This window comes from Periophthalmus magnuspinnatus, chromosome 21 (genome assembly GCF_009829125.3).
Source record: "Periophthalmus magnuspinnatus isolate fPerMag1 chromosome 21, fPerMag1.2.pri, whole genome shotgun sequence".
Lineage (NCBI taxonomy): Eukaryota > Metazoa > Chordata > Actinopteri > Gobiiformes > Gobiidae > Periophthalmus > Periophthalmus magnuspinnatus.
The window spans coordinates 25579766-25601234 of record NC_047146.1 but is presented as its reverse complement, the minus strand read 5'-3'; the positions used below and the strand labels follow the sequence as shown (position 1 = coordinate 25601234).

At 41.5% G+C, this 21469-nt stretch overlaps 1 protein-coding gene across 1 annotated transcript in view; it reads right to left on the bottom strand.

Moving 5' to 3' along the window:
* The window catches only part of stxbp5l (syntaxin binding protein 5L), a 230268-nt gene that overhangs the window by 13174 nt on the left and 195625 nt on the right, over positions 1-21469 (bottom strand). Inside the window, 2 exon segments of the mRNA XM_055230353.1 lie at positions 17677-17853; positions 19611-19664. Of these exon segments, the coding sequence (XP_055086328.1) occupies positions 17677-17853; positions 19611-19664 (231 nt within the window).

Below are 21469 nucleotides of genomic sequence, written 5' to 3'. Positions count from 1 at the left end.
GTTAATATCCACAGTAAGTCAGTATGTCACTACAGTGTATTTGTCCAGTGTGACCTAGGTTATGGGATACTTTCTAATGAGCAAGACCCAGTGGTGCTTTGAGAGGGACAAGGGACCCCCAGGACCATTAGACCTGGACCTAACCCCTGGCCAGTCCCTGTGGGAGGTGATACGGGACAAGTGACAGCCGCAGACAGTGAGGGACAAAGCGTTTCATTCACACATCACCAGTCTGTGAGGACAAAGACAAACTCAAACTCATGAACACTATTTGTTATTGCAGTTAAAAGTCAGAACACACCTTCTAATTCTTTTTTTCTTTACATTTACTACTAAATAGTAAATTAAACCAGAAGCATAGAATTATGTAAAGAAAGAAAAAAACAAAAAACAAAAAAAAACAACAAACTAATCAAATATTATTATTACTAAATATTCAGAAGATAAATACAATTTCAGAATTCTCAAAGGAGCCCAGTTTGCTTTTTTGACATTGCTGCAAACCCTTGGTCTTCTATCAGTGATCTTATCAGTGATTTTAATTATGAAGTCACCTGAAATGGTTTTAACTTCCCAGGTGTGCAAAGCAAAGGGTAGCTATTTTGAACAACATTGAAGAGTTATTTCACACATTTGCGTTTACTATATTCCATATTCCGTGCTCATAATTTTGATGCCTTCAATGAGAATCTACAATGTATGTATGTGTTGTGGAAAAAAAAAAAAAAAAACATAAATAAAATTAATGATTTTTTTTTTTAATCTGGTTGCTCCAAAACTTTTTTAAAATTTTTTTATTAAACACTTCTCCTACATCTCATTACGTGCACATGCCACTCACCATTTCACATCAAACTAAACTACACCTCTCTTACATTTGTGTTGACTTCTCACAAACAGACTTCTCCTGAGAAGCTGTGGGACATCTCCATATTTAACGTACACAGGCTAAATGACAGGTGCGCCCCTACCTCGTCACTCCAGTTTCTGCCTGGTGAGAGTGGCTCATTAGCATTGGTCACACTGCACATTGGCTGTTGACCTTTAATTATTCCAGTGATCCTGCTGGCTGCTCACTGTGCTAAGTCCACTGATGAGATAAACAACTGGGCTGTACGAGCCCATGTCACACAAACAGGTATACAGTGTACATATTACAGGTTGAACTGGGCGTTTCGGATCAGGGAGTTAAACCAGATTAACATCAACAAGGACTGCAAAATTGGATTATATGATTGAACTCATTGAACACATCTGTGGGTGTCGGTGACCTATGGTTATAAATGTTTTTATCTTGCTAATCTAAATACTTGTCTCTTGTTCGAAAATGTGCAGCCCTATTTCACAGTGACAGTTTAGAACAAGTGCAAACAAACAAGTGCAGTCCATCAGCAAAAGCTCCTGCTCCTTATCATCACATATTGTATAAGTTTGGACACATTTTCTGCCTGAGGCCAATACCTTAAAGTTACACCTCTCCACTTTAGGAGCAGAGGGATAGTATCAACCCTACACTTTAGAAGCTTTTCAGAAATCCTTAAATCTCCAATAGACTTCCCTGACTCGGCAGCCTGCCAGCCACTCGACATCACTGTAGCAACAGCTATAATGGTGTCAAAAGATCACTCCAAGCTTTAGCTAGCACATATGCCAACACTGTCCAATGACAAGCTAAAGACAGTGCGGCCAGAGGCGTGCTGCTGTCATCAAGGTGAACTCGAGTGCAGAGACAGTACATCCATCTCTGTCTCCACATGACAAAGAGAATTATGGGTAATTTAAAAGGTCAGACTGCTGGCCACGCTCATACCTGATATGGATTTACACTGAAGAAGTCTATCAGCAGGCATACTATGACATTATTACTGCTACTGATGATACAACTTATTCTATACCTACAAAGAATGTGTTTGTACAATTTGTAGAATGCACTTAATTATTTGGCAGAGTACAATACTGCTAATAAAAACAAAAGTACAAATACTGCTGCTACAACTACTAAATATAACTACAATTGTAGACTACTTTTAGTACTACTAGGCAACACCAACTGTTATTACAAATACCAGTATTAAGCAACTATAATAATAATAATAATAATAATAATAATAATAATAATAATAATAATAATAAAGTCTACTAGACAACAACTACTATTAGTCTATTAGAGTTTTTTTTTTCAATCACTTTCACACATTTATCTATTGAAAACTGATATTTGCAACAACTCACACAAACAAAATTTTAGTTTTCCTAAATAAAAATAGATTTCAGCAAAATGCAGTTTCACATTCAAAAGTGATCACTCATCTCCCAAAAGCAAGTTTTACTCTCAGACTTTGATCATATGTTTTTATGTGCTCTTTCATTCATGTGACACTGCAGGGCAGAAGTTTTAGTCCTTTTGTCAGTGACCGCAGGGAATCACTGGTTTTGGGCAGTCTGCCATTGGGGTTCATACTTTACACATAGGAATTTTAGACTGGAAAAATTTTGCTCTTTTTTATGGTATTGCTCTGTCTAAAACTTGTCTGTATTGTATTATATAAAATAGAAATATACACATTATCAATTAAGTAGATTTTGCAGTATATCTTTTGACTGCCAGTCATAACAGGATCAAAAATATTTATGCTGAAGAAAATTGAAAGATGTTGGAATAGCAAACATATCAACACTGCTTTTGTAGTGCAGTATGTAATGTGTTCTAGAAAATCAATTAATACTATGCTATGCTAATGCTGTGACTACTACTACTACTGAAACTATGCAACTAGAGCTGTCACTACTACTACCACCACCACCTACTACTAATAATATAGTTACTTGACGGACAGCTCATGTTATGAAAGTTACTTGGAGCAGTAACAAATAAGGACATAAATCAGAAACCTGCAAAGATCAAAACTATAACAGGATGAAAATGTTTCTCAAAATAGAGGCTTTTACTAGTGATGACTCAGCATTTTAAAGGCTGAATGCATGGTGCACATACCAAGATTAGAACATTAAAAACAACCTACCGGTACATAACCACAAAATGTTAGGAAAAGCACAGAGTAATGAATGGTAAACTACTATTTGCAACCAGAGGTCCGGGTCACTGTATTATTATGAGTCGGATGAACACGGCACTATGTGGATCTATAATTGCAGAGTTATCAGTGAAAGGGGTCAGTGAAGGATCCTTTTCTGTTTGGCAAAATTACATAGGAAGCTGTTAGTCTCAGACCGCGGTGTTGCCAAAGCAATGATTAAATATATTATAGGCCTAAAATATGTACTTTGATACATTTCCCAGCAGATATTAAAATGACAATACTATATATAATACAATAATAATAATGATATCCTTTTCAGTATTGAGTGTAAAATGCATTTGATCTAGATAGCAAATAATACTATAAAGAGGCAATTTCTTATTTTTTACTTCAAGTTTAGTAGACTATCAAAAGCTAATTCCAACTTCAGAGCATTTGCATTGAAATGATGAGGCTATAACGATAATGATATGAGGAAATGCTTCTAGTTACATAAGGGGTAATTACAAGCAAACAAACACCCAAGTCATTACAAATTAAATTAATTCAAATGTCATTTGAAGGACACCTATACTATGCAAAATAAACTTTTAGGAGCTTTTAACAATGTTATTATTGTTTTTTCTTTTCATTTACCGGGTGGAAATCAGTGCTGCAACAGTTTCTTATGATCGAAATTGTGATTGAAAATGACCAAAATATGAAATAAAGATTAGCGTCTGCCACTGATCAAAAATACATAGCAGACAAAAAGATTATATGCCTTCTTTAAGTAATCCCTACAATCAAAAAATCTGTCTATCTTTTAGCCTTTTCCCAGCACCTCTCCTGACCCTTGTGGGTTTGTAAGGTGCTGAAGGTGACATTTTGGGGCCAGTTGGAGCAGAACTCCTTAAGAGAGGATTAGACTGTCATGATCTGACCACAGCTCAATGTCACGAATTTGACCTCAAGTGAGAGAAAGACACTAATACAGGAAGAATCCCTGCAGATACTTAATGATGAGTCAGCAGCCATCTAAGGCTTAGATGGACTGTTAGCAAGGCCCAAAACTACACACACATCTGCTGTATATAAAATCAAACATAAAACATCAGTTGTTATATAGTATATCAGTTGAATATATATATATATATATATATATATATATATATATATATATATATATATATATATATATATATATATATATATATATATATATATATATATAAATAAAAGAGAGAGAGAGAGCGAGAGAGAGAGAGAGAATATATCTAGATAGATAGATAGATAGATAGAGAGAGAGCTCACTCCTCATGAGCAAAATGCTCCACTTGTCTCAGGTTTGAAGGGTACCTCTTCCAGACGGCATGTTTCAGCTCCTTCCAAAGACTCAGGGCTCATAGAAGGCCACTTTAGAATAGTCCAATTCTCTTAGCCATTCTTGGGTGTTTTTAGCTGTGTGTTTTGGGTCATTGTCCTGTTGCAAGACCCATGAACTGCGACTGAGACCAAGCTTTCTGACACTGGCCCGCACATTTCCCTCTAGAATCCCTTGATAGTCTTGAGATTTCATTGTACCCCGCACAGATTCAACACCCTGTGCCAGATGCAGCAAAGGAGCCCCAGAACATAATAGAGCCTCCTCCATGTTTCACAGTAGGGACAGTGTTCTTTTCTTGATATGCTTTGTGGCTTGTCAACATCTAGTTTGGCAAATTCCCATCTGGCTTTTTATGATTTGTTTTCAACAATGGTGTCCCCCTTGGTCGTCTCCCATAAAGTCCACTTTGGCTCAAACAACGATGGATGGTGCGATCTGACACTGATGTTCCTTGAGCTGGAAGTTCACCTTTAATCTCTTTACAAGTTTTTCTAAGCTTTTTTGCTACCATTTGTATTATCCGTCTCTTTGATTTGTCATCAATTTTCCTCATGTGGCCACGTCCAAGAAGGTTGGCTACAGTCCCATGGATCTTAAATTTCTGAATAATATGTGCAAATGTAGTCACAGGAACATCAAGCTGCTTAGAGATGGTGTTATAGCCTTTACCTTTAACATGCTTGCCATGCCTCTTTCCTTTGCTTCCTCTGGTCTATGTTGAGTATGGTACACACCATGTCACCAAACAACACAGTGACGGCCTGTAGCCCTATATACAGGCCCACTGACTTATTACAAGACACCTGTGATGAGTGGACACACCTTGGATTAACATGTCCCTTTGATCACATTATTTTCAGTCTTTAGCATCATTTTTGTCCAGGCCTGTTTCATGAGTTTATTTTTTTTTTTAAATAATCCTGTTGAAGCATGGTTGAAAAGCAATGTCTGACTTTCATTGGTTAAGAAGAATTTTAATTTATTATTACTTTTGTTATTTTTTTGTGACTATTGTAAGTTTTTCTTTCATTAACCGAAGGGTACCAACAATTTTGTCCACATGTGTGTATATACAGTGAGGCAAATACGTATTTGAACACCCTGTGATTTTGCAAGTTCTCCCACTTAGAAATCATGGAGTTTTCATCTTAGGTGCCACTGTGAGAGACATAATCTAAAAAATAAATAAATCTGGAAATCACATTGTATGATTTTTTAAATAATTTATTTGTATTTTTTTAATTTATACTGTATTTTTGACAGTTCTTTGGTCTTGGCCATGTTAGTAGTTGGAGTGTTACTGATTGTATGGGGTGGACAGGTGTCTTTATGCAGCTAACGACCTCAAACAGGTGCTTCTAATTTAGATTAATAAATGGAGTGGAGGTGGACTTTTTAAAGGTGGACTAACAGGTCTTTGAGGGTCAGAATTCTAGCTGATAGACAGGTGTTCAAATACTTATTTGCAGCAGTAACATACAAATAAATAATTTTTAAAAATCGTACAATGTGATTTCCAGATTTCTTTTTTAGATGTCTCTCACAGTGGACATGCACCTAAGATGAAAATGTGGGAGAAAGTGGGAGAACTTGCAAAATCACAGGGTGTTCAAACTTATTTGCCTCACTGTGTGTGTGTATATGTATATATATATATATATATATATATATATATATATATATATATATAATCAGTGGTTCTTAACCTTGTTGGAGGTACTGAACCCCACCAGTTTCATATGCACATTCTTTATTGAAAAATAAAATATAATTTTTTATATGTATGTATGTTTTACTGGTGCACAAAATAAACCGTGCATTAACATCACTGTGTTTAAAGAATAAAACCAATACAATGTGTTGTGTGATGTGTATCAAGCTTCTGTGTGCTTTAGCTCAGTGTGGTGCGTGAGCGTGAGTGAGAGGTGCGCGTGCATGTGGCGCATGTTTTTGGTTCAACCCGCGAAGAAGCGATATGTGTGAGTCTAGAGCGGTACCTGGGAAAAGACGGTGCAACTGATGTGTAATAACAGTGCAGTAGAGCTAATAAAGCAGCCAACTCTTGAGCGGCAGACTGGAGTGGTCTTTCAACTCGCACCACACTCCAAACAACTTAAGGTAAAGAACTGGGAGTTAAACCCCGAAGGAAGAGCGACCCTTCGGCCCTGGAGAGGACGGCTCTCCCCTGTGTCTCCCGACCACGGTCAGAGGACCGAAGCAGGAAAGGTTTAACACTGGCGACCATGAAGGGACCATCAGTTGTTAAAGGAGTGGTGAGCATCGGAAATAATAAAAAAAAAAAGGGACGATAAAAACTTTTAAAGCTAAGTGACTGTAATAAAGCTGAAACACTACCGGAGAACGCCAACTCAAGATGGCGGCCCCTCGCAACTACCGTGATGTTTATGGACTCGAAACAAACTACTCAAACCCCTTCATGTCATTAACCAACATTCAGGACGAGGAACAAGGTAGTGGGGACGGTTATGAGAGCAGAATGTCAAAATGTGAGCATTACAACCCCTTCCTGTGTGACGATAGTTGCGCTGCTAATGCTAACTCATCGGCGGAGGGAGAGGACTTGTTTGCACCGCTCCACGGCCCCGCTCAGTTTGCCCGCACAAGCCCCTTCGTTGAGGCCGAAAGTCAAAGCCACAGCCCCGAAGAGGATCCCGATGGGTACCTGTTCCAGCATCCAGCTCCCACTGTGACATTTAAGGGACAATATCCAGATACAAATCCATTTTCCTCTGGTCATGTGGGAAGATTTGTACATAGCACACCAGCCCCGTTAAAACCAGCAGCATGCACACTCCCTGTGCAAAGTCTTTACATTAATCCACCAGAGACTCCCAAACATGGACAACCATGCCACTCGCATCCACGTAAGAGCAACTCAGTGCCCCGGCTGCGGCCTCCCCCATTAGACAGTGAAGAGAACTGTGATCCTAAAGAGCGAGTTCCTACCCTGCGTCCAGGCCAATATGATGGCAGCACACCTTGGAGAGAGTTTCTGCACAGGTTTGAGAGCTGTGCTGAGGCTAGCCACTGGTCAGAAAAGACAATGTCAATCCAGTTAAAGTTCTGTCTGGTTGGAGCAGCCGGAGCCATCGTCCACCGAAACCCTCGCTCATCCAAGTGGGACTATCGCCGCCAGCTGGACGAACTGGAAACTGCTTACGGCCCTTCTTCAGATCACGCAGCGGCAGTGGCAGTGGAGCTGAGGCAGAGAGTGCGCAAAACGGGTGAGGCACTCCATGTATTCAGAGATGATATTTATGGCAAAGTAGCTGTAGCTCAAGGTGATTGGGCTGAGCAAGATGCTATAGCTGTGGAAGTTTTCACAAATGGCTTGGGTGATGCAGAAATGGTCCAAAAACTGTTAGAAAAACGACTGCCCACGCTAGCTAGAGCTTATGAGATAGCTCATCGCCATGAGACGACAAAAAGAGCTGCTTCTTATGTCACAAGTGTTATGCAGCCAGGCACTCGCACCCTACCTGAACGTAAGCCCCGCGCCGCCATTGTCAGAGAGAAAGATGAGATTGTTACTGCTCCAACTCCAACGGCTCCAAGCCCCTTTCCACATCAGTTTGTCCCATTCACACCAGCCAAAACACCTAAGCAACGCAAAAGCTTTACAAAGGGTAATATTCGCTGTTATAACTGCAATGGGTGGGGCCATAAACAAAGCCAGTGCTCATCCCCTCAAAGAAAGACTAGAAAGACGTTGCCAACAAGCACTTCCAGTGAAAGCCAAAAGCCCACTGTGCTCCACCTTAAGGCCACAAACCGTGAAATGAGCCTTCACATGAGGATCTATGAGCTGGAGGTGTGTGCAGTCTTGGATAGCGGAGCTCGGAGGAGCGTGTTGCCCTTGTCCCATTACAACGCCATTCACTCGGACATGAGACCTCCACTGACTTCATCTGTTGTAGAGACTTTACTTGGTGTGGGACCTGGGGATGTTCCTGTGCTAGGTGAAACCAAACTTCCTGTCCATATTAACCACCGTCAAGTGGAAATAAACTTTCTTGTGGCAGACATAGCCGGGAATGAGGTGCTGCTGGGCCACCCCTTCCTCACTCAAGCGGAGGCCCACCTTGATTTTGGTAAGCACCGCATTGTTTTGTTTGGTGAAGAGGTGCCTTATTTCCAACCGGAGACTGTCTCAAAATCACATGCTGTGAGAGTAGCCAGAACTGTAGTGGTGGAGCCTGGTCAAGAGTACTTAGTCAGGGGCACTTTGAACTTTGTAAAATCAGCAAAGGGAGACATGATGCTCAGTCCCACCAAAGGCTTTGTTGAAAAGCACAAAGTTCTTATAGCCAGAGTCCTTGTTAATGCCCAGCTCACTAATGTTGTGGCTCTTTGCCACTTTGTGTTGTACGGCTCTTTAATCCTGACAACAAACCTGTGACTATTAAAGAAGGTGCTATTGCAGGCCTCCTACAGCCAGCAGAGACTGTTCCACCATCCAGTGACCCCACAGCTTCTTGCGCCAGCCTGCCTGCAGTCCCAGAACACCTTCAGGAGCTCTATGCCCAGAGTTCCCTTAACCTTAATGACAGTGAAAAGATTCAACTAACAAACTTGTTGTGTGCATATGAGAGTGTCTTTTCCAGACGACCTGGTGACCTGGGCCGGACCAGCCTCATCCAGCATGACATCATAACCCGCCCTGGTGCTCCAGTCAAGCAGCCCCCTCGTCGGATGGCCGGGGAAAAGCAGCAGTATGCAGACCAACAGATCTGTGAGAGCCTGCACACCGGTCTCGCCACCCGCAGCCACAGCAGCTGGGCATCTCCCATCGCAATGGCGCCACAGCATTCTGCACCCGAAATGGCCTATTTGAATGGAACGTCATGCCCTTTGGCCTGTGCAATGCACCGGCAACGTTCCAGCGCTTAATGGACCGTGTCCTGGCTGGCATGCAGTGGGAGACCTGTCTTGTCTACCTCGACGACGTTATTGTGCTGGCCAGGGGCGTGCCCGAGATGCTACAGCGGCTGGGTCAAGTGTTCCAGAGACTCAAACTAGCAAACCTGAAACTGAAACCCACCAAATGCTGCCTCTTTCGCCGCCAAGTTGCCTATCTTGGTCACATAGTGTCGGAGCACGGTGTGGCCACCGACCCTACCAAAGTCCACCAAGTCCAGTCAGGGCCCACTCCCACATCCATCCATGACATCAGAGGTTTTATTGGCCTTGCCTCATACTATCGCAGGTTCGTAAAAAACTTTGCTTCTGTTGCCGAGCCACTGCACAACTTGACAAAGAAAAACACACACTTCCAGTGGCACGCTGAACACCAAGCCTCTTTTGACACACTTAAGCACCGGCTGACCACAGCTCCTGTCTTGGGTTACCCGCTGGACCATGGCGAGATGATCCTTGACACAGATGCCAGTGACAGTGGCATCGGCGCTGTCCTGTCACAAATGCAGCATGGTGTAGAGCGCGTGTTGGCCTATGGTAGCCGCAAACTGGTTAAAACTGAACGGAACTATTGCACAACAAGAAGAGAGCTACTAGCCATTGTTGAGTTCACATCACACTTCCGGCAGTATCTCCTCGGACGGCCATTCAAGGTACGTACTGACCACAGCAGCCTGTGTTGGCTAACCTGAATGAAAGAGCCAGAAGGTCAATTAGCCCGGTGGCTGGAGAAGTTAGCAGAATACAACTTCGAGATTATTCATCATCCAGGTCGCTTACATACTAATGCTGACAGTCTCTCCCGCAGGCCCTGCCGCCAGTCTTGTCCTTGTAATCTGCAGGGCCCCTCTTCACAACCCAGAAACACGAGTCATCAGGCAATTCAGTGTGACATGGACTCTGACTCCAGATCCTTGTCGCTGAGTCTGGTGGGGGTAGAGACAAGCCCGACAACCACCACAGCTGTGAGTCCAGTGGGGGTAAGAGCAAACACAGAGACAAAAACAGACACTTTGAAACTGAAAGAGACAATCTATGTGACAAACACAAAAGAGACTACACTGTTTTCTGGCTGGACCGTGGAAGAGCTGTGCGAGGCCCAAGCCACAGATCCAGACATCGCACCAATCAGAGCATGGTTGGAGGCCAGCACTGAGCGCCCCCCATGGACCACAGTTTTCCCATGCAGCCCAGCCACCAAAACATATTGGAGTCAATGGAAAAGACTGTATTTCAAAGATGGTGTTCTAGTCTGACGTTTCTATTGTTTAAACGACATCTAGTTCTATCCACAAATAGTCCTGCCATGCAAACTACAGCCCAATGTTATGCACCAGATGCATGAGGGGCCAGTAGGCAGACATTTTGGTGTCGAACGTACAGTAGTCAGACTCCAAAGCAGATACTACTGGTACCACATGAGAGAACATGTGGTCCTGTGATGCTGTACATGCACCAACTGTGCATGCAGAGCCAGACCCCAGAAGACACCACAAGCTCCCATGGGAACTGTCAAGGTGGGAGCCCCAATGAAACGCATTGCACTGGACATTATGGGCCCGCTAAATGAGACAGATCGCAAAAACCGCTATGTGCTTGTAATACAAGAGTACTTCACAAAATGGACTGAAGCATTTCCTATCCCTGATGAAAAGGCAGTCACAGTGGCGCAAGTTGTGGCAACAGAATGGGTGTGTCGCTATGGAATGCCTCACTCAATGCACAGCGACCAAGGACGCAATTTCGAATCAGAAGTTTTTCAAGAAATGTGTAATCTATTTGGCATCGACAAAACTCACACAATCCCATTCAGACCCCAGTCAGATGGCCAAGTTGAACGTTTCAATGCAACGCTCCAAAAGATCCTGGCCTCTACAGCGGAACGTTGCCACTGGGATTGGGACTTGATGATCCCATATGCAGTTATGGCGTACAGAGCAACCAGGCACAGTGCAACAGGTTTCACACCAAACTTCATGATGTTCGGACGTGAAATCAGTGAACCAGTGGACCTTGTAGCTGGCCTGCCCCCAGACTGTGACAATGCACTTTCAGCCCCAGAGTACGTGCAACAAATGCGTGAGCGGCTGGAGCTGGCTCATCACATCACTCGAGATGCTTTGAGTGAGTCAGTCACACGTGCAAAAAGACAGTACGACAAAAATGCTTGCCGCACACAGTACAAAGTTGGAGACGCTGTGTGGTACCTCATCAAAGGAACACAGCAGGTCAAAAACAAAGTCAAGAAGTTCCTGCCCTCCTATGAAGGACCCTTCTTCGTTCTCGGACAGCTGGATGATCTGGTCTACAGGATCCAAAAGAGCCCCAGATCAAAAGTGAAAGTCGTTCATCATGACCAACTCAAGCACTATCGCAGTCGTGAACCATTGGACAATACATGGGTTCAAGACCAAGCCCAACACTGGACACCTGCAGAGATCTCACCGCCAGTCATGGATGAAGATTCCGAGGACCAGGACCTCAGCCTGCACAGTCTCGTCACTCCAGTGCCCAGTGATGACTCCAGCTACTCCCAGCAGTCACCTCCTGCTGCAGCTGATCCCGATGTGGCTGGGCCTCTTCCATCCTCTCCTTCCCATGTGATACCCGACCATGGTGGGGGCGAGATGGGAAGGTCACACCTGTCGGGCCTTCAAGGACAACGGCCCAGACATCAGCACAGAACTCCTGACCGGTATGGTGACTGGTTAACCGAGTGAGCTAATTTTAGTCACTGAGTAGACAGCATATTTTTGTTGTAACCCACCATAGCTGAATGTGTTTTCATAATGGACACTACTACCTCTTTACAATTCTCAGGCCTGTCGATACAGGGATTGTGTACCAGTTGTGTTATTTTGCTGGAGTGGAATTGTTCATTGCCGTCCAGGGTGGGGGTAGTGTTGTGCGATGTGTATCAAGCTTCTGTGTGCTTTAGCTCAGTGTGGTGCATGAGCGTGAGTGAGAGGTGACGTGCACGTGCATGTGGTGCATGTTTTTGGTTCAACCCGCGAAGAAGCGATATGTGTGAGTCTAGAGCGGTACCTGGGGAAAGATGGTGCAACTGATGTGTAATAACGGTGCAGTAGAGCTAATAAAGCAGCCAACTCTTGAGTGGCAGACTGGAGTGGTCTTTCAACTCGCACCACACTCCAAATAACTTAAGGTAAAGAACTGGGAGTTAAACCCCGAAGGAAGAGCGACCCTTCGGCCCTGGAGAGGACAGCTCTCCCCTGTGTCTCCCGACCACGGTCAAGGGACCGAAGCAGGAAAGGTTTAACAAATGTATGAACTCACAACAAATTACATACATACCTTTTCACAAAGACATGACCTTTTTTAATACTACCACACTGAAATAATTTAAATTTTCTATTGTATTGTGTATTCCAATAATGAACTTATTGTATTTATGCTATTTATTATTTTTAACATTTTAACACACACCCATGACCTAATTTCCACCAGGCTACAATAATAATGAATATTTACTGCAAATCATAGATTTGCCTAGAGATGCCTCTAATTTAACTTGTGCAAACATCCGCAGTATCCTCAGTCGCGTACTTCCTTTGTTTTTTTCCATTTCGTCATGTTTAAAACGCAAAACACGTGTTTAAAATGTAAAAGAGTGCGTAAAATTACGCAATTACGCGTGCGTAATTTTACGTGCGGATTTTGCCCGAGGGCGGGCCGTCGGAGCGTTAAGAGGTTAAAAACTTAATCATTAGCGAGCCTTCGGCCGTGTCCCAATTCGCCAAACTGGCCTCAGGATCACCATTCGAAGTGTGCATCGAAGGGCAGTTACGTAATTTCCGCCGCGACAAGGGCTGTCCCATTTCAACGCACCCTACTGAATGCGCCCGACAAACCTGCCCTTCCCTTTCCACCGTTTCCATGGAGATCGGACGAAATTCTATTTTTACCTCTGTCTCTGTCATTACGTTTTCACAAGGTATATTTTGTTAACCCTTTAAAGTTATGAAGTAGTTACAAATGAGAAAAAAATCACCTTGAACGTTATAATTGCCTATTGATATTCAATCTTAAAAAAAAAAAGAAACGGCTGTGACAACGACATCTTGACATTTCTTCTATTAAATAATACATCATTAAAAAATAACGTACGTAATGTACGTATCGTATGCTCAAAGACAGCGGTACAAGTGCGGTCCGTGGTGTAGACCTGTCCCACTTCAGCAAGAGGAGGGCAGATTCTCGACCAGAGCCTTCAAACTACACTTTGAAGAGTACTTCGAAGGGACCCTTCAAAAGGTGCATTTGGCGAATTGAGACACGGCCTTCAATCCACATCGGCCACATCGGCTAAAACATGGACATGAGGACGCCTGTCAATGACGTTGATAAGCTGCGCAAATACGTATGTGAATCACATAATTGGCTGGAGCAGCTTGTCCCCGGTCACACTCACTGACTCACACTGAAAAATAGCACAGAATGAATTGTTGTGTGTTTATTTTATTTTCAACTCCGGTTCGATTTTTTTGTGCGCAGCACAGATTTTCTGTGCGCAGAGACCGTGTCAGCAGTGCGCAATTGTGCACGCGCGCAGCTTGGAGGGAACAGTGTTCGATAGGCACAGCGAAGGGTGCATTTGTTGAATTGGGACACGGCCAGCATCTGGAGACGCTCGCAGTCCGCGAATCATATGAGTCAGGTGCGTGTCTTGACCTCCGCCGAACCCCTGGGACTGACTCACCGAACCCCTAGGGTTCGATCGAACCCAGGTTAAGAACCACTGATATATATATATATACATATATATATATATATATATATATATATATATATATATATATATATATATATATATATATATATATATATATATATATATATATATATATATATATAGTATCTTTGCTGTAATGCACTTGCTGTACTGCACTTTTCTGGAATGAGATGTCTGATGTTTTTCCTAGGATCTACTGTAGCCACTACTGCAATTTGGGGGTCACTGCCCTGAGTCATGGACACCACTGATGCCTTCACCTTCCAGGCCTTCTCCAGCTCTTCTTTCTGTATCTGGTCTGTATCTCCTCCTTTGGCCAGCTTATGGTTCCTGCTGGGTATCTGATTACTGGCAGGGCGTAGCTATTTATTGCCTGGGTTTTGTTATTGCGATTGAGCTGACTTCTTAGGACTAGCCTTACTCGTCTGGGATATTTGGCTGTGGCTGCTTTCCTTGTTTCTTCTTCAAGGTTGCCATTTGCTTGTGGGATATCAAGGTACTCGTAACTGTCTTCAGTGTCTGCTATTGTTCCCTCTGGGAGGGAGACCCCTTCTGTGTGGACTACCTTTCCTCTCTTTGTCACCATCCAGCTACACTTTTCAAGCCCGAATGACATTCCAGTGTCTGTGCTGTAGGTCCTGGTGGTGTGGATCAGTGAGTCAATGTCTCGCTCATTCTTAGCATACAGCTTGATGTCATCCATGTAGAGGAGGTGACTGGTGGCCCCATTCCTGAGTCGGTATCCATAGCCAGTGTTGTTAATGATTTGATTGAGGGGGTTCAGACCTATGCAGAACAGCAATGAGGACAGTGCATCTCCTTGGTATATGCCACATTTGATGGTATATATATATATATATATATATATATATATATATATATATATATATATATGGTGACAGCTTCAACATAAATACAACATAATACAAAACATGTGAAAGTGAAAGTATTGCACGTTTCATGACTATTTCAAAACTATTCTATTTACGTTTAATAGTGTAATTGTGCATTTGAACAATTGGATTTTCCATTGTGCATAGAAAAAAATCCCATTCAAGCCTATATTGCTTGCCATGTCGGTTGGTATTCACTATGATGTAAAAAAAAACAAAAAAAGCCTAAAGGGCCAAGAAAGAATAGCAGCATCCTCTGAAATCATAAGAAATATTATTGGAAACAATCAACTAGTTACATGATGCAGAAATTTAGGTAAATTGGCATTATGCTTTATAGGGAAGGCTGTGAAGATGTTGCTACCAAAGTGGGATTATAATACATTAAAGAAAGTACATTAAAACACCATTAAAACAACTGTGAACATGTTAAGTAGCAACCAGCAAATTGTAATGTAAAGCGCAATGACTTTGAGATACAAGGTTTGTGTGTTGAAGTCAATGTAACACTTTACCAGCAAATTAGTGAAAGTTGCTATTTTCCTCTTCAACTGATTTTGTAATCCTAATAGGCCCTACTTTGGAGAGCATGATAATTGTGTTAATAACCTTAATAACCTAATGTGTGAGAGCCAGTGTGGAGTGATGATGTGTTGGATTACAATATGACAGTAAACCTGGCAAAAGTCTATTTCATTCATCTTTACTAAAATTACAGATACCTTTTCCTAACTGTTCTAGTTTTATGGGTCATTCACTTTGTCCAATGTCGACAATCCTAGTCCTTCATTTTCTCTACTCACAAAATGGTCATGACTTGAGTGGCACTTTAAAACCTCAAAGTGAAAATCTGTCTAGTTCCAGAGGTATTTCACTGTGGCAGTCCTCACTTTATGCAAATGTAAAAGGGGAGAGATAGGAGAACATGACAGGGAAATAGCAGAGACAGACTAAGTGCTCATACATACGATAAATGCTGCACCCATAGAAAGCCAATTTCCTGCCACTTCAGTGTTCACTGTCAATATTGAAAATAGTACTTTCTATTGCTTCTTTAAATTGCTGCTATTCTGCCTCTTGTTGACAAAGATTGTAGACAGACACTATTGTAATCTATATTTATCAGCATGGGCCTTTATCAAAACTATATAACTATATATCAAAATATAGTTTTGGACTTGATTCAGTTAATCATTTGGGTCAGCATCGGGGGATAAGGTTTGTAGTTCACTGTGCAGAGCATTAACCCCTTAAATGTGTACAATGTAACTTTTCTTGTGGAATGGTTCATCACCTACACCATGTAGATATTATTGCTTTTCCTGGAATATTTCACAGTATTAAACTTGTCTATCTTGCTGATTTCATTACAGATGTTTTGATTGCAAAAATACCTCGTAAAACGTGAATTCATACAGTGAACAGGGTATAAACACATTTGACCTGTAACTTGGACAGGTAGTTTAATTTACTTTTATTCATGGAGAAAAATACGCTTAATGCCATACTTAAAAGATTCTATGAAAAGCTATAACATCTCCATAGAGACAGGCTGGTTTCAAGCTGTCCACCACAAAAGTTACACAGTTCATCTTTAACTAGAGAGAGTAGAGTTTAAAGCTATAATCATTGTAAACACTGTGGGTGTCTTTCCCATTGTTACATTGAAGTACTGCCTTGGTAGAGCTCTCTCTGTCTATAACAGTAGATCACATGGATTTTACGTTCATAAATAAATTGAAAACAATAAAACACAGAATACAAATTACAAACTAAATCACATAGAACACACACTCCCACACAGATCATGAATGAGACAGTTGGTTCCATTGGATTTGAAATGGGATGGATCAAATTGGGGAATTTAAATGAAAGAACAAAACTGTCAATGAGAAATGTCAGGAAGTCATATAGAGCAAATCAAGCTGAAAGATATGCTTTGTTCAAACTGAAAGCACCTGTTGAACTTGACAAATGAAATCCAAAAGTAGAGGAAGAATGTTTTGAAAGCAAATGGCTTAATAATTTGAGCTTTTGCTAAAATGTTTGGTGAACTGAAGGTCCTAAAAGCAAAGAAAGGGATTGCACATAGGATTGCACGTCAAACTTTATGTGTGTGCTGAAAGAAAACCATGTTAAATACATAGAATAAAGAAAACAATCACATAACAAAGTCATTGCACCAACCTTAAGGCCCGTGATATGGTTAAAACAAGCACAAACACAATGCAAGGAGCACATCTTGCATTCTTCAGTCAGGCAAAAGATTAGTAATTTATGTCCAAGAGGGATGCTAATGCAAGTTGCAGTGTTTAAAATATAGTTTTACTCTATTGTTTATTAGAATGGTTAAATAGGGCTTACATTAAATAATAAAGTATAGTACAATATATTAAAAGCAATTAAAACGTTATACCTGTCAACAACAATGTAATGTAAATACATTTAAATAAAATTCTTTTTATTTTTTATTTTTTCCCCAAAAGTGTATATGTGTGTTCAATAATATTTTTTCTTCTATGTTGATAAAGGTCCTCTTTCAGGTGTCGGGCTGCTAACATGCATTAGCATGCGCTTGCCTGTATTTTGGGTGTAACAAGTCTTAATCCACTTACCCCGCGGGGAGAGGATGCATGCACTTGTTAAAAGGGTGGGGATGTTAGGATGGGGGGGACAAGCACACACCTTCAGTGTGGGACACAGGCAAAGAGATCTCCATGCAAGCAGCAGACTGGGCCTTTCGGAAGGGCGGTCGGCCTGGGCCTCTGCGGGCGAGCCTCCCCTCCGGAGCCACAGGGATGCGGGGCTTCCCCCCTGAGCAGGGCTGGGAGGTGGGGCTAGTGCAATGTCCATTCACATGATCTGCAACAACGGCAAAACATTAGCAAATAGGAGAAAAGAGGAGAAATGAAACTTATTGAGACAGACTTCCTCCTAATGCTGTGATATCCAACCTCAGCATCTTCAAGTCTAAGCACAGATCTGCAGATCAGCAGAGGCCGATATTACTTTTGTCAAAGAAACTGCACCTGAGTTATTTAGCTGTGAGGGTGGATATAGAGCCAGCATCAAGATCAAATCAATGAGGCTTATCATTGTTAACAGTTTGATGGTGGTAAAGAGAGGGGACAGAGTGACAGGTCTGGTGCATCAGCAGAAGATAAATATGGAGCAAGGAAAAGAGATGCTGGAAACAAGGATGTTTGTGGCAGATGCCCTTTCAGATTCATACTTTTTAATCTGTACTTGGTTTGGTCTGTACCTTTTGTTCATGGCATTTCTAAACAAAATGCGAGTTGCTTTCCAAAGCAATACTTCAGTATAAGATTACAAATCAAAACCCCTTATAGACTATACAAACCCTTTCCATGGAGTCTTGTGATGTGATAAATTATTGGCATGTAAGTTATACTTTGATGTTTCTGTTTTGAGCCAGTTTGTTTCACAGGTTTTTGTCTTATGAAAAACAAGTTGCCATGTGTAAGGAATACTGTAAAATAATTAGTGTAGATCAGATCCCTTTTTCTTCTCAATAAGACAGAGCAGAGCGATGCACCACAGTTTACACAGTTGTAATTAACTGCTTCTTGTGATGGCTCTCCAGGTTTGTGAGGACAGTAAACATTCTTGGCCTGATCCAGCTTGATATCAAGAGCTATTGTTTGCTTGAGTAAAAACACAACTTATTTTCAACAATGGAAAACCATAGAGACACAACTCAACACTTGGCCTCTGTCATAGGTGCGTGGGCTGCACTAGAGCAGGACAGGAGAAACAGAGAGAAGGCCTCATGGTGACTTGATAAATGTTAAATTATTCAGACTTTAAAAAGAGATGTTTTGTTCTCATCTCATAAACCCACTGTCTAGACACACACACATTAAGAATATACGGATTATACTCACATACGCACTACTGAAATACCTCTGGTAGCAAACTGATCTTTGTTATTTGATACCTGGATCAATATTAAACAGTTGCTGATCTTTCCTGATCAAGTTACCATAAATAAAATAATATTAAGGCAAATTACACTTTATAAAGCACACTTACTATATGTTTAGTCTCTAAAACAGCTGTATGTCCAGTTTACTCATAGACCAAACACACAAAACAATTCAGTGTTCACATCAAAATGTAGAAACCAGGCATTGTGTGTTAGAAAACAGACAGCATGTTGAAAAGCAAAGGGAAACCTGCGATTCAGAGTTCATGTGGTTATGTGAAGAGGCATGACAGGCTCTGTCTGATGTGAATGGTCAAAGATGTTCCAGGTATGATGGAAAGTAGCATACAACCCGAAAACTTTAGAGCAAAGCTGTTATGAAGGAAAGGTTGTGGGGCCCGATCATGATAAAGCAGAAAGTCTCAGGTTTAGAGAATGACCATGAGTAAAAATCACCTTTATAAACACTTGCAAAATGTAAAAGAACAGAGAGACAACAGTGAAATCAAACAGACTTCAGGCCAGTGGAGTCATGTGCTGCAGGAGAGAGAGTGACCACAACTGAACACAGGAAGTTTGAAGGGAAAACAAAATAGAAAAGAAAAAAGATAAAGCCTGACAAAAGCATAAAATAATAAGGCAAAGGAAAACTGCTGGCTTTGGCCTACCGTACCAAGATCAGTCTTAAGATCTGTGGGCAGACTTAACTTTCTGCCGGGTCCCTTTACTGAAACAAAAGCATAGGAAACAAAGCACCAGTTAATCCTTTCAAAACAAAAGGATGAAATAATAGAAAATATGCAAACATAAGAAGGGATGAAGCAAACCAAAGCAAATCACTGAACTGAACAGAACCAGGACATGCACATGACAGGCACAGCTGCACACATGCTCCCAGGCCTGTGCTCCAAAGTCTAAAACAGGGCCAGGGTCAGGAATACTGGGGTCAAAGGGCAAAGTAGGGTAAGTACTGGGGCTGCAGGCCTGGGGGGTCCCACATAAAACACAAATAAACATGACACCTCTGGGTGTCAGTAAAGTCAGAGGATAACAAAAGAACAGGTTAAACATTTTGCAAGCATTTTGCAGAGAACTGCAAAGGTTAAACTTGAGATGAATCAGTGTCCCTTTAGAGAAGAGGAGGTCAAATCGCACATTTGTGTTGTGTCTGAAATAATGAACGAGGATGGACTCTGTCTGCTTAATGACCACTGAACATGATACTTCTGTGTTGTGCTGTAAATGTGTGTGTGTACTTGTACTTGGTACTTTCCTTGAAAGATGCTGTTTCCCTAAACAAGTACACGTCCATGGCATATTGTTTTAAATAAAACTGGTTCAGACTGTTCCTCTTGGTTAATGGAGAGCAATAGTAACTTTAATCAAATACTTTTGCAATGCCATAATGTGAAATGGTATATTTTCTGCAAACAGAACCGTTTGGTGGAGGTAGGCCACATTTATTGTTATAAAGCTTGCAATATAATTATTCAAACTTGAAATACAAACCACGCTATCTGGTCTGGTAACTTAGCTGATTTTATATGTGTTTTTGTTTGTGATCTCAGAATCTTACCGTGTGCCTTATTCCCTTAGTGTTTCCTACACAACAGTTATTGCTGCTAAATTTTGATTACAGGAAGATGTGCTATTGGGTCCCATGGTATGTTTGTGGTTCTTAAAAGATTGTTTTAATTATAATAGTTTATGGATCTTAAAGTAATCCCCAGTCTGTGGAAGAAACACTGTTTAATTCCAGGAGCCAGAATACTACACTCTAGAAGTTACCACAGTGATAGCACAAAGCAAGCTGAGGTCTTATCTATCAGCACTGCAGCTGGGCACCATGCGGTTATTAGACAAGACAGTGATGAATGCTAGCCAAGAGGACAACAAGATGACGCTGTGTAGTTAGTGACAAACAGGAAGACACAGCTAGAGACACAGTTAGCCTGTAATATCAGAAGCATGTTAACTTTAAGACTGGTAACAATGAAAACCTACAGAGTACACAGACTAGATACAGGAGTAGAAAAAGAAAGACAAGCTCTCTCCCCTCCACCCAAAGCCCCTGCCTCACAGTGAAGCTAAATGATGGATGATCCCAGGCCCAGCACCGATCTGGCCTCTGCAGTGGGACAGAGAGACAATGCAACGCCAGCAGCCCACCACACACACAAGCACAAGAGACCACCACAGCTAACCACTTTCAGCTCTATACACTGCAAGCAACCATGATATGAGTCTGCTGTCAACATTTGGGCCACCGAATGGTGTATTTCAATGTTTATGTTGTGTTAGAGCATATTCTATAATAATATTCCTTATTCAGTTCTACAAGTTTGTAGTATTAGATTTGTGTGTTAGCTCTAGTTTTGATCTAGCCCTGCAAGTCCATTGATCAAAATGGCAAGTTACCCTTTCAAAATAATTTCAATATTTTGAAGTATATATTTATGCATACTTATAAAGTAGACATTTATATTTTATTTATTATAGTTGAGAAGCTTTTTTTGCTTGTTTGTTTGGCTC